Below are 13920 nucleotides of genomic sequence, written 5' to 3'. Positions count from 1 at the left end.
GCTGGACGGACAGTACTATCCCGTTGTAGTATCTCTCTAGCTCCATAAGACTTTAAAAAGATTCATATTTTCTTTAAGTATATTTAACATTTGGGGAGGCTGCAAAGATAGTACAGCAGGCAAGATGCTTGCTTGCTTTGCATGCAGCCAACGCAGTTCAATTCTCAGCACAGCACATTGTCCCCCACCTTCCTCCAGCTCTGCCAAGGAGTGATTATTCCTGAGCAAACCCTGAGCACAACCAGGTATCATTCTAAAATGGAAAAACAAAAAAATACAAATAACAGAAGCAAAAGTATATTTACATTTTTTTTTTTTGGTGGTGGTAGGCGGGTGTGGGGGGGGATGAACACATCAGTGATGTTCAAGGTTTACTCCTGGCTCAGTAGGAATTATTCCTGGTGGTGCTTGGGAGACCATATGGATGTCCAGGATCAAGCCTGGGTCAGTTGGGAGCGGGGCCAGAGCCATACCTAATGTACTATTGCTCCTGCCCCAACCCAGTAGGTTTTTATAGAAAATAGATTACAAAAGCAACATAATTAATATTGTTGGCCCACCATCTTTTTGTTTTGTTCTAGGGTTATCTTGAATTATACCTGGCAGTGCTCAGGGCTGACTCATGGTACTGCAATCAGGAATCACTCTTGGCGAGGTTCAGGGGACCATATGGAGTGCGAGAAATCAGGGACTGAACATACGCTGGTGGTGTGTAAGGCAAGTTCCCTATTCACTGTACTACTGCTCCGTGCCCAGAGTCTTATGGAAGTTATCACAACCACTTTACCTAGTGCTTAAAAGTAACAAAGAAGGTTCATTTTGATATAATATCTCCATGTTTAAGTTTTACACCAGTAATATAAAGGAAATAATGTTACTTAAAAAGACTAGATTATAGGAATGACTGGTGATGCGGCTTATCAGTAGAACACTTGCCTTGCAAATTGGGACCTGGGCTTCCATCCCTCACACTACACACACACACACACACACACACACACACACACACACACACACACACACACACACACACACACACACATATACACACACACACACCCGACAAAATAAAACAAGAATAACAACAACAAATTATTCAACTGGGCAGACAGCTCGAAGGGCTAAGGCACATGCTGTGAATGTAGGAGGCTGGCGTTTGATCCCTGGCACTGAACGGTCCACTGAGCACCACAGAGAGTAATCCCCAAACAACATGCTGGGAGTAGAGTAAGTAGAATACTGCTATGTGTCACCCCACCTCAAAATAAAACAAGCATCTCTCTAGCCCCCAAATTATTGTTTTGTTTACTGTAATTTTTTTTCTATGTCGGAGATTGAACCCAGTGCCTAACATATCCACCACACACACACTATACCACTGAATGGTATTTCTGGCCAAAACAAGCTACAGTTTGAAAGACTGCATTTCACAACAAGCAACCATCAAATGAAAACACAACGGGAATGAAAAATGCACACTACTTATTACAGTAACAATATTTGCAGCACGTTAGTAAAAGGGCCAAGACCATCAACATTTCCATTTTATACTCCATTTTATTTAAAGTTACATCATTGCTGGTACAGATCCATTAGCTGTACTTAAGAAAATACCAACTTGTGGGCTGGACAGACAATACAGAATTTAAGGCACTTGGCTTTGTATGCAGCCAACTTCAGCTTAATCCCTGGCACCACATGGTTGTCTGAGCATATCCAGGAGGGACCCCTGAGCACAGTCAGGAGAGCACTGCAGGGTGTGGCTCCAAAACACACTGTAGCACTTTAGTCCCGTTGTTCATTGATTGTTCGAGCGGGCACCAGTAATGTCTCCATTGTGAAACTTGTTTTTGGCATATCAAATACGCCACGAGTAGCTTGCCAGGCTCTCCGAGAGGGATGGAGGAATCAAACCTGGGTCAGCCACGTGCAAAGCAAATACCCTACCCGCTATGCTATCACTCCAGTCCTCCAAAACACATAATAAATAAAATTAAAATTTCAACAAAACAAAATGAAAACTTGTAAAAAATAAACACATACATGACTTTCTTTCTTTTTTTCTTTTTGAGTCACACCTAGCAATGCTCAGAGGTTACTCCTAGCTCTGCATTCAGGAATTAGTCCTAGCACTGTGCAGAGGACTACATGGGATGCCAGGGATTGAACATGTGGCAGCCACATGTAAGGCAAATGCTTTACTTGCTGAACTATCACTTCAGCCTCACATACATGATTTATTTATTTATTTATTTATTTTTTATTGAATCACTGTGAGAGAGTTACAAGCTTTCATGTTTGGGTTACAATCTCACAATGATCAAACACCCATCCCTCAACCAGTGCACATTCCCCACCACCAATATCCCGGGTATACCCCCTCTTTCCCACCCTCCCCCTGCCTCTATGGCAGACAATATTCCCCATACTCTCTACTTTTGGGTATTATGGCTTGCAACACAGACACTGAGAGGTCATCATGACTGGTCCATTTTATCTACTTTTGGCATGCATCTCCCATCCCAACTGGTTCCTCCAGCCATCATTTTCTTAGTGATTCCTTCTCTACTCCATTCTGCCTTCTCCCCTCTGCTCATGAAGCAGGCTTCCAGCTATACGGCGATCCCCCTGGCCCTTGTATCTACTGTCCTTGGGTGTCAGCCTCATGTGGTGCTACCCTACACCCCACAAATGAGTGCAGCCCCTTTATGTCTGCCCCTCTCTTTCTGACTCATTTCACTTAGCATGATACTCTCCATGCTTATCCATTTATAAGCAAATTTCATGACTTCATCTCTCCTAACAGCTGCATAGTATTCCATTGTGTAGATGTACCAAAATTTCTTTAACCAGTCATCTGTTTTTAGGGCACTTGGGTTGTTTCCATTTTGGCTATTGTGAACAGTGCTGCAATGAATATATAGGTACAGATGTCATTTCTACTGTGCTCTTTTGCATCCTTGGGATATATTCCCAGAAGTGGTATTGTGGGGTCATATGGAAGTTCAATTTCTAGTTTTTGAAGGACTGTCCATATTGTTTTCCAGAAAGGCTGGACCAGTCGGCATTACCACCAACAGTGAAGGAGTGTCCCTTTTCCCCCACATCCACGCCAGCACTGGTTGCTTTTGCTCTTTTGAATATGTGCCAGTCTCTGTGACATACATGATTTTTAACAATAGTTACTGTTATCATTTTAAACTGTAGGTGTCAGAAATGAAAAAACTCCCCTTACAACAATTAACAAGACCTCCCCCACCCCAAATTATAAGCTGGTGGGGAAAAAGTATCTAGCATTTGCTTAAGAATTTTACAGATCTCAAGGTAGGAGTAAGATAACAGAATACACACACACACACACACACACACACACACACACACGGTATTAGTATTCAGATGACTCAATCTCAGAAGGAACTATTCATATAAATACCCACAGCTATTCAGTCTCTGCCACTGATAATCATCTCCCAATGTATATTGAGATCTCTTGTCACATTCCCTCTTCCACTTTCCTTCTTATCCTTAGCATATACTTACCTTCTTGTAGGACCTCTTTATCCCACAGGGTGAATGTCCAGTTGTTTAAATCATCATCCATGTCCTACTCTTTTCCCCTCAAGATGTAAGAGTTTCCGTATGAGCGGAGTTGAAAGCTTAAAACCCAAAGCTGCTCAAACTCTGAGAACCTAGGTTTTAGTTCTATGCCAAGTGTTAATATTATTTTGTTTGTATTTTTTTTTTTTTTGCTTTTTTTTGGTCACACCCAGCGATGCAGAGGGATTACTTCTGGCTCTGCACTCAGGAATTACTCCTGATGATGCTCAGGGGACCATATGGGATGCTGGGAATTGAACCTGGGCCAGCCACATGCAAGGCAAACACCCTACTCGCCCTACCGCTCTAGCCCCCTTGTTCGTATTTTAAATTAATAGGTATTGGGATGTTCTCAGGCCTGTGGACACAACAGATGACATTTTGAAAAATGTATTTTGATTTACAAAAAAATCAACTTTTTTTTTTTTTTTTGCTTTTAGAGCCACATCTGGTGATGCTCAGGGTTTACTCCTGGCTTTGCAGTTAGGAATTATTCCTAGAGATGTTTGGGGAACTATAAGGGTTGCTGGGGATCGAAACCAGGTTGCTATACTAACCAGGTAGGTGTGCAAGGCAAGCACTCTACCCTCAGTACTGTTGCTCAGCCCCCCCCCCCGCCCCAATCAACTTATCAACTTTTAAATAAACTTTACACATTTAAGATTAATTACAGTGGGGGCTGGAGAGATAGTACAGTGTGTGTGGTGGTTGCCTTGCATGTAGCTGACCTAAGTTTAATCTCCAGCATCTTACATGTTACCTTGAGCCTGTCAATAGTGATTCCTGAGTACAGAGCCAGCTAAATTCATGTAGACAGAGCCAGGAGGAAGCCTTGAGCACTGCTATGTGTACACCCCATCTTCCAGCCCAGAAAAAAAAATTAAATACAGTATCTCAAAAAGTTAAAGAGAATTATCATATGGCCAGTATTTTCAATCTTGGGTATATACTCTAAAGAAATAAAACAGACACAAAAAAATGTTCATAGTAGCCAGAAAGTAAAATAAAGCTAAAGCTAAATGTCCACCAATGGACATTTGAACTATTTTACCATTAACAGAAATGAATACAGTGTGGCATATACATATAAAGGTGTATTACTTAACCATATAAATGAATTTCAGAATGTTATATGTTACAACATAGATGAACTTTGAAAAAAAAATTTTGGACGTGGGGGGCTAGGGGTGGTAGGAGTGTGACCATGCCCAGCCGTGCTCAGGGCTTACTCCTGGCTCTGTGTTTAGGGCTTACTCCTGAAGAGTTTAAGGGACCACATGGGTGATAAGGATCATATCTGGTTCAGGATCAGTTATGTATAAGGCAAGAGCCCTATCTGCTGTACTATTACTCCTGGCTCCTAAAATATTATGTAAAATAAAAGAAGCCAAATGATAAAGAACAAATACTGCTTGATTCCACTCACAAGAACTATCTAAAATAGAGCAAATTCATGTAGACAGAAAGCACATTTAAGAGTCCTTACAGGAGTCGAAGTAAAGGAAATAAAGAAGTAATCCCTTATTTATTAATTTTTAAAATTTGGCTTTGTTTGGGTCTCAACCGGCGATGCACAGGAGGGTTATTTCTGGCTTTGCACTCAGGAATTATTCCTGGCGGTGCTCAGGGGAGCATATGGGATGATGGGAATTGAACCCGGGTTGGTTGTATGCAAGGCAAATACCCTCTCCAATGTATTATTGCTTCAGCCGATGAATTTATTCTTGAGAAATACAGGGACTCTGTTTTGTGTGGTGAAAACTTCTGAAAAATAAATACTGTATGCTACTGACTAGTATACTTTAAAATGATTTTTGGAACACTGTTGGTAGGCATGATGAGGCAACATATACTTTAAAAAGCATAAGCCTATACTTCCAAAACAAAGTGTTGTAAAGGACTGTTAACTAAAAAAATAAGTAAAATGGCTAATTTCATATTATGTGTAAATTTTAAATAAAAATGCTGATAGTTAATATTCACAAGTGTGAGAAAACTGAAATAGCTGATAAAGGATGGCCATTCAATACTGAGGATAAGATGGGAAAATAGTCAAAATCTAGAAAGCCTGAAAATATCATTCAAGCCCTAACTTAGCTATAAAATCAGGCCATCTTAAATGAGTCTTTTTTTTTTTTTTTTTTTTTGCTTTTTGGGTCACACCCAGTAATGCTCAGGGGTTACTCCTAGTTCAGCACCAGGAATTACTCCTGGTGGTATTCAGGGGACCATATGGGATGCTGGGAATTGAACCCAGGTTGGCCACGTGTAAGGCAAACGCTCTACCTGCTGTACTATTGCTCCAGTGCCTTTAGTGAGTATTAATCCCTGTCTGACTCTTGGCTTTATCATGTAAGGAATATGGATGTAATCTAATTTGCTTTATTCTAAAGCTGAGATCCAAACATGTACCTGAAATAAAAGCAACAAAGCAAATTTAAAAAATGTTAGCCTACTATATATGTATAGGAAAAAGTTGGAACCAATAGAGATTCTTGGAGTTTATCAAACTGGGAAACTAAGTCAATTTTCACTTGAATGAGCAGTAGAAGATTAGCATTAAGTCAAATTCTGTCTTGTGTAATAAGAAATACAAAGCCCAAAAGGAATTTTTAAATCAAAGACAGTCCATGATTATCTCTTAAAAGGCAAGTGATCTGTAGTTGCAATGAAACTGTTTCAAAACTTTGTTTGCAATACATGAAATGGGAAGGAGAACTTGAGTCTATTTTTCTCTATTTTGAGTCTATCCACAAAAAAAAAATAAAAAGTAGGCTCCAAGTATGAATGAAGATAAGAAAATAGAATTGCTAGAGGTACAAGGCTTCTTATATATTTATCAAATCCAACTGAAATAGGTAGTCCATTTGAAAATATTTGCAAAACACATTAATAGAACAAAACAAACAGAAAGAACAAGTCTTCTTAAATATTTAAAGAAAGCAATTTTAGTATGTATTTCAGAAGTTACACTATTTATATAACTAGTGTCCTGGTTTACTCAGACTTTCAGTTACCTCTGGATAGATGTAGTCCAAAACCACTATGTGCAACAGTAGTGTTTTGAGAGAGTGAGCATATATATATATATATATATATATATATATATATATACACACAAATATTAAATATACCAAATATACCCTTTAAATGGTTCTAATTTATCACTGTTAACAACATTTGCTGTTAATCTCTTACTTTACCTAATTAATAAACCTTATTATAAATACATATGTAAGTATACAGTTATGTTTATATAGGGAAAATGTCTATATGGAGACGAGTGTAACTGTGGTTTCAATCATTTTCATGTGGTCTTAGGGGCATACTCCCATAGATAAAATTAGACAATTGTTTTTATAATTTTTACATCTTTAACACAATATTTGAAAAAGTCCTAGAACCTAGTGGAAACATGCACACAAAACAATTTATGCTGGCTTGTAATGCACCTGTTAAATCCACCCAAAGGTATACACACAAGATTGAGCATGCTTGTCGCTTGTTAGGGCAATGAGACATTTATATCCCTGGTAATCTGTGTGGCATGAAGTCTCCTTTATTAGAGGGTTCTGGTAACTTGAATCTGCCTAAAGTCATCTCTTGGGCTTTTTGTTTTTCTTACCTCTTTCTTTGCTTCTTTACTTTGGTGTGTGGAGGGCACACGTAAGAGTGCTCAGGGTTCACTCCCGGCTCATCACTCAGGGGACCAAATGTGGTGCTGGGGATCAAACCCTGGTCAGCCACACGCAAGACAAGTGCGTACTATCTCTGTACTATCCCTCAGGCCCCAATCTTGAGCAGTGGTCTTCTCTGTACATTGAGGTGGTTAGGTAGCAGTTTGCAAAAACATTTTTTAAATTGCTTTGGTTTTAAAATTTAAGCTGTATAACCTTTTCTTTAAGTGAAACCATGCAAGAAGCTTGCGATTTCAGATAAATAAATTCAAAATCACTCTGTGTTAAGGTAAGAAAGCTAGGTGGCTATCTCCTTTCTGCTCTACTACTGTCCTGCTCTACTACTGTCTTGGTAATTTATGAGGTGCCACAAAAAAAGCTGGAGGGTTTCACAGACCACAGTCTGATTTGCTGGGTCTCTTCTTCCCCCACATTTGTACTGAGGTATCAAGACTCATAAACCTGTAAATGACAGTTTCATGCATACATCATTCCCAACACCAAACCCATTACCAATATCACCATACTATTGACTTCCCAGTTCTTTTGCCTTTGGCTAATTGTTGCTCCTTTACTATTTTTCCATACCCAAGAATGAGAGAAAGCATTGTTTCTGTCCTTTTGATGACTTTATTCCGCACTGTACCCTCTGGTTCTATCTGCCTTCGCTCGGTTTTATATTGCTGCTGTTATTTTTGTGCCATGCCAGGCAGCAATACTTAGGGGAAACTCCTTGCTTATGGGTAGCTGTCTGTGGTGCATGGGGACCATATGATGCCAGGTATTGAACCCGGGACTCTTGCATGCAAGACATATGCTCTAGTCCTTTAAGTTATCACCAGCACTGAAAATTACAGTTTGAAATTCAAAAGGTCAGATAAAACCTAAGGTATCTTCTTGTAAATGTTCTGAGTTCATCAGTGCAGGCATTTTCAGATGTAAATGCTTATTTTTGGAGGAATTCTTTAACCGTAAATAATTTTTTTCCAATAAAGATGAAAAAAATTCAAGAAAGTTTTCAAATGCTAAAATATCTATTATACTAATATTATTATTTATACATGTATTTTAGTGCCATCATTAGAGAAAAAAATGTATATATAATAGTAAACATGTATTTTACTATTGTAAATCAACAATATCAGAAAATTAAAGTATTTAACTAGATTAAAGGAATGGAGGAATAGATTTTCCACTTCTACATTTTTTCCTTGAGATGATTTATTTTTATTTGGCATGAATTAGTTGAATTTATTTCTCTTCTTTTTAACCCATTGTAAGTAATTTTAAAGAAATATGTTTCCATAGTCTCTCCACCCCCAATAGCATTATTGTGTCCTTAGATCTATTAAATCACTATAGGCAATCAGCATTAAATGCAAATCTACCCTCTCATCAGGAACTAACTTGCTGCTTTAACCCATTTCTACAAACCGTCCAATATACCTTAATCCTTTCAAATGCAACTACAACACAAAGTATTACGGACTTTTAAAAACCTGTTCTCTTGAAAAAAAAATTGTGGAGCATCAGTAACCAGATAGTATTCTCAAATTTCAGTGATCTAGTCCATAGAGCCGTCCCTATGCATAGTGCTCTGTTTCATGCAGTACATGGCTTTAGCTGGCCAAATCTTTTTTTCCCCCCAATGAATCAGTAGAACAGTGAAGATCTTACTTTTTTTTTTTTTAAAGCAATGGCATATCAATGAGGCACAGATGTGTATTCCAACTCTGCATGGATGAGCACACTGTTCAATAGTGCTGGCTCACACGGTATCAGGGCGAGTTATCACTTCCCATGAAGGCACTCTTATCACCAGGGCCCAGAGAGGTGGCTGCAAATCGCAGCCTTTTTATTTTCAAGGCAGTTTTGCTGAACATTCAGGCTTCAAAGATTCACACTTCCAAAACTCTATAAGAGTTTGTGAACGCTCAATTTGCCAAAACTGTTTACAGTGTAATTGGGCACCGTACCTGTGTCCATGAGATAGCGAAGGCGCTTCTCCACCAGCGCGGCACGGGTGTCAATTTGCTTTTGCTCATTCTCTAGTGCTGCCAATTCTCCTACAACATACTGACTGGTGTCTTTGAACCCTTTCTGTTAACGAGAACAAACAGGAAGGAAAAAAAAAATCACTTGTAAGTTGCAGTTTGCTTTTCTACAAACACTTAGTAAAGCACTTACCTAGAGTATGAAATACACCCTTAGTATCACCCTTAGCACCAAAAGGCAACTCCCTGAGATTCAAAAAAAATCATTTACTGTTTTATGTACAGTAAAACTTCCATCAATTGAGGGAATTTCAGCTATTTAGCATTATAGTTATAATCTAACACCCAGATTTGCCAGATTAAAAGAGTTATTACATTAGGAAAAAATTTTCCTGAGTAAATGAGAATTATTTAAGAATGGACAATTACAGAAGACAATTTTCCCTTTGATTGTTAAAATAAACACCACACACTTCTTTAATTCAAAAATAATATAAAAAAACTGAGTAATTGATTCTTAAATCATCCATCCTAAATAATTCAGACATTTGTGCTTAGAAAAATACCAACTTAAAAAAAAATCTGGTTTCATAGACACTATACTATATAAAAATATGAGAGAAGTTTCTAAGATCCCTTGTTTTCTCTACATCTACTGCTGTGCATATGATTCTGTTGTTGCATTACTAATTATTACAGCTGCAAATTCTAACTTTACAGGTGGTTTCAAACCCTGTCACATAGGGTCTAATCGAACTAATACACTGATCTACTTAATCTTTCATTTAACCACATAAAGGTATCAATTCAAAATTTTACTTTTTACAATCATTCATGTAAAAAAAATTACCTTGAGACATTTTATTTGAAATAGTAGTTCTATTATAAGAAGAAATTAGTATTATTAGGGTATAGGAATATGATTTATGGGATAGTCATAAACTAATTTTACTTTCCTTTGGAATTCTTGTTTAACTTGAGACATTTCCAGGGGTAAGTTTCCTAATTAGCTAAGTAATAATGAAGAAATGTTTAAGAGATTACTCTCTACACTACCACTTCGACCACCAGCACCTTATAACATTATTTAGAGAAATAAATATTGTTATCCTCTTTTGTTCAATTTCTTCGCTACCAAAAGCATAGCAATCTCTAAAAAGACATAAGGAATTATTGTGTGGTAATATTTAAACAAGAAAAATTTTATGTCATTTCAGAGCACTTTTTTATCATTCTCATGATTTACAAACATAACTATATATATAACATATATTTCTGAGGCAAGTAAATAATCTGTACTCAGAGGTGAACTCAGTTTATACTAGCTTATTGTTAAACTCATTATGGGAGTTGACAAAGTTGAACTAATTTTTTAAAATTATAAAACTGAGTTTCTCAGCAGTTTTATCTAATAGGCCATATTTTTAAAAGACAACTATTTTCTCATTTTAATATGAAACATAACAAATATAATTGAACATATGCTAATGTTAACTTTAAAACCCAGAATAATCTTTTGGGTGCTGTTTTGTGCCCATCTGCCAGATTGTAGAGCATTTTCAAAAAGAACCTTTCCTTTCTCATCACTATTTAGAGAAACAAAATAGTCATTTGCAAAAGAATATATATTTGTGACAAAGATAAGAAAACAGACATGATAAGCAACATAAAAACTTAACTGCTGCTACTGACTGGCATAGTTAAAATAGTAACTCTTGTAATTTAATTTCCTTAGTTAAATACCCAAGAACACTAAGTATCCTGTGACTATTAATTTTACCAAATATTTCATAAGAGTATATTGGTGAGTCATCCTGTATACTAATACTTAAAAAAGTCCTACTAAAACTTAAAAAGGAGAAGTTTTAGTGAACAAAAGTGTAACTGGTAACTCTGAGCCCACTTCTTAGGATTTTTGAGCATAGCAAAGATTATTTTACCAGTAAAAATAATGGAACTATTTAGATAAACTATAGCCAATTCAAAAGTAGCACCACTGAAGAGAGCTATGCTTCCAGACAAAAATACAAGTTAAAACTTGCTCTTCCTGCTTCTGTCCCACAGCTGTCCATCAAAAGCAGCTTTCTCCCTGCGGTCTATCAAATATTTCCCTCACAAATCAATTTTACACATGATCAGCCCATACCCCTACTGAGCTGAACCTCCCCGTTAATTAAGTGAAGAAATTACCATATATATTATATTAATGCAAACATCATTCAGCTAGTAATTCACGGCTGATCTGGATAATGGAAAGGTTGAACACCCATTAACCCAAGCCAACAAAATGGGTTGGCTGAGAAATTCTAGCAGGTCTCATGTGACTTTTCCCTCTAACTGCAGCTCTGCGGTATCTGCTATTGTAATAATTAAAATCCTCCCGGTAGATCAATACTGGAATCTCTTTATGGGAAGTGCCCTGATGGAAATGTCTCAAGGAAGCTGGGGCTGTGGAACTCTGAAAAATTCATTTTTTTTATCTGACAATTATCACCACACTGCAGACTAATTCAACAGTGCACCCCTCTCACTCTGCTTTGAATGCACTGGAGATTGACATCTTAAAAAACCTAACATCTCATTTTAACAAATAAAGGCACTATTTCCACATACAGTTTGGAATTATCAGCAATCATGAAACCACACAAAAAATTAATATACATTAAGCACTTCATCTTCTGATGGCTTCCTCTGAGTTTCAGTTATCGCTGCCTTCTCCTCATTTCCTTTCTTTGTATCTTCCTGTATTGATCTCTGCCTTTTCATCTCTTAAAAAAAAAAAGGGAAGACATGGGAAATTATTATAAAGTTTGATATCTGTGTATTAAAATGTAGAATTACATTATCACCATATGTATGTATATTTAAATATTGCTAAATCTTCAGATGGGAAAACAGTCTTAAGGTGTTCCTACCTGGTCTATTCTCTACATACTGACTGAAAGACTGAAGTTGTGTTTTCCTGATTGTTGAATCCTTGCTGAACACAACAGGATTTCTAAAACGTTCTGTTGCTTTTTGTAATCTTTCAGTCCGGAGCTCATCAGTGCCATTCTGAAAATAAAACAAACATGGTAAGGGAGTCCTAATGTTTTTCATGAAATTACACATCAGTAAATAAATTTTTATTGATTTAATGCCAATTGCAAACTTTTTGGAAGGGAAAAGTATTTTAAAGAACTCTAAATAACTCAACTGCAAGTTCTGTTGTCCAGAACCAAAAACTTTGGGAGACATGGTTAAAGAGAGCTTTATCCTTGACAACTTCATTTATTCTCATAATTTATTACATTCTCATAATTTGTTATTCTAAATAAATTAATCAGATATAAAATCTTGTCTTCTCCCCATGACATGTACCTTTAAAAGCTGGGTGGAGATGAACTTCAGTGGTATAGTGCATGCTTTGTATTTACAAAGAAGGCCCTTGGTTCTATCCTAGGCACCAAAAGGATAACTATGTTGCCTCTTTCTAGTCCCCCAACTACTCTGCCCCATCAGTTTGTACACTCCCACAGACTTGTATGACAAGAACTACTTTCTAATTTTATGCCCATTGAGATAAACCACTAATGCAGGATGAAGGGTAAAAGGTAGGATTATAATACTACCCCACTGAACTGCATTTTATCAGCTATAACTTTCCAAAGCCAGATTTGTAAGTAAGCTCTTTACAGCTAAGGAAACTACAATTATCTTTTCCAGAGCTTCCTATGTTAATACTGGTAACAAATTCAAATGGTTCTATCAACAAGAAATATCCCAGAAGACTGAACCATCGCAGTGTGTGGAAGCTGCAGATACCGAGGTGCTGTGTACCAAACAAATATTTCATTTTATACCTAATCTTTTATTATTTTTATTAAGTGTTTTGAAAGTAAATAGGGAAAGGCTAAGATGCATGACTAATAGCTAAGCCTGCTGAATGCTGAAACTGGTTATCAAAAGCTACCAAGACTTTGCCCTTCCTCTGCATTGAGACAATCAGTAATGAGGGAGTCCTCCAATGGCCTATTCTCTAGCCTCAAGGAGGCCTGGGATACAGAATCCTCAAGGGAAGGTAACAGTTTATCCTTTTCCACAAACACAGAATGCCTCATTTATGAATGTGTAAACTGCATTTTATAAAAAAATAAATAAAAACCACAAATCAATGCTGAAAGCTTCAGGAGAACAGATGGACTCTACATGATCTTTATAGCCACCATTAAAAAAAAATCTTAACTAAAGATTCATACAAAGACAAGCTATTTAATACATATCTTTTGTTGGAATAACTTTTAAAATTACTACATAAGCATTTGGAAAGCAAAATCAATCTAATTTATTTAGACAAGCCAAAAGAAATGAAAGATCACTACTTTTAAAAGTTATCTATTAGTGGTATCATGCTTATAATATGCTAGGTATAAGGTTAAGATAAAAATAATTTGTTTCTTTTGTTCTTTTTAAAGGAAATTACCTATTCTACTGTCATAATAATTGCATATAATATTTTAAAACCCAAATCTTTAAACAAAATAAACAAACATGGCTAAAATTTTAGGCCTGGCAACATGCTAAAATATCAGTGTGATTAGCTAGCAAATCCCATCTTAAGAAACCTTTTTATGACTAGGGACTTCTGCCACTTTACAAATGTATTCCTCTAA

General features: G+C 36.8%; 1 protein-coding gene across 4 annotated transcripts in view; it reads right to left on the bottom strand.

The window, feature by feature from the left end:
• The window catches only part of EHBP1 (EH domain binding protein 1), a 343876-nt gene that overhangs the window by 41883 nt on the left and 288073 nt on the right, over window positions 1-13920 (bottom strand). For all 4 annotated transcript variants that reach the window (XM_055119915.1, XM_055119917.1, XM_055119916.1 and 1 more), the window contains 3 exons: window positions 12184-12322; window positions 11930-12036; window positions 9251-9374 (listed from right to left, as the gene is read on the bottom strand). In XM_055119915.1, coding sequence (XP_054975890.1) covers window positions 9251-9374; window positions 11930-12036; window positions 12184-12322 — 370 coding nt within the window. The remainder of the gene's footprint in view (window positions 1-9250; window positions 9375-11929; window positions 12037-12183; window positions 12323-13920) is intronic.

Source organism: Sorex araneus, chromosome X (genome assembly GCF_027595985.1).
Source record: "Sorex araneus isolate mSorAra2 chromosome X, mSorAra2.pri, whole genome shotgun sequence".
In the NCBI taxonomy this organism is placed as follows: Eukaryota; Metazoa; Chordata; class Mammalia; order Eulipotyphla; family Soricidae; genus Sorex; species Sorex araneus.
The sequence above is the reverse complement of the archived record's forward strand: the minus strand, read 5'-3'. Positions and strand labels throughout refer to the sequence as shown.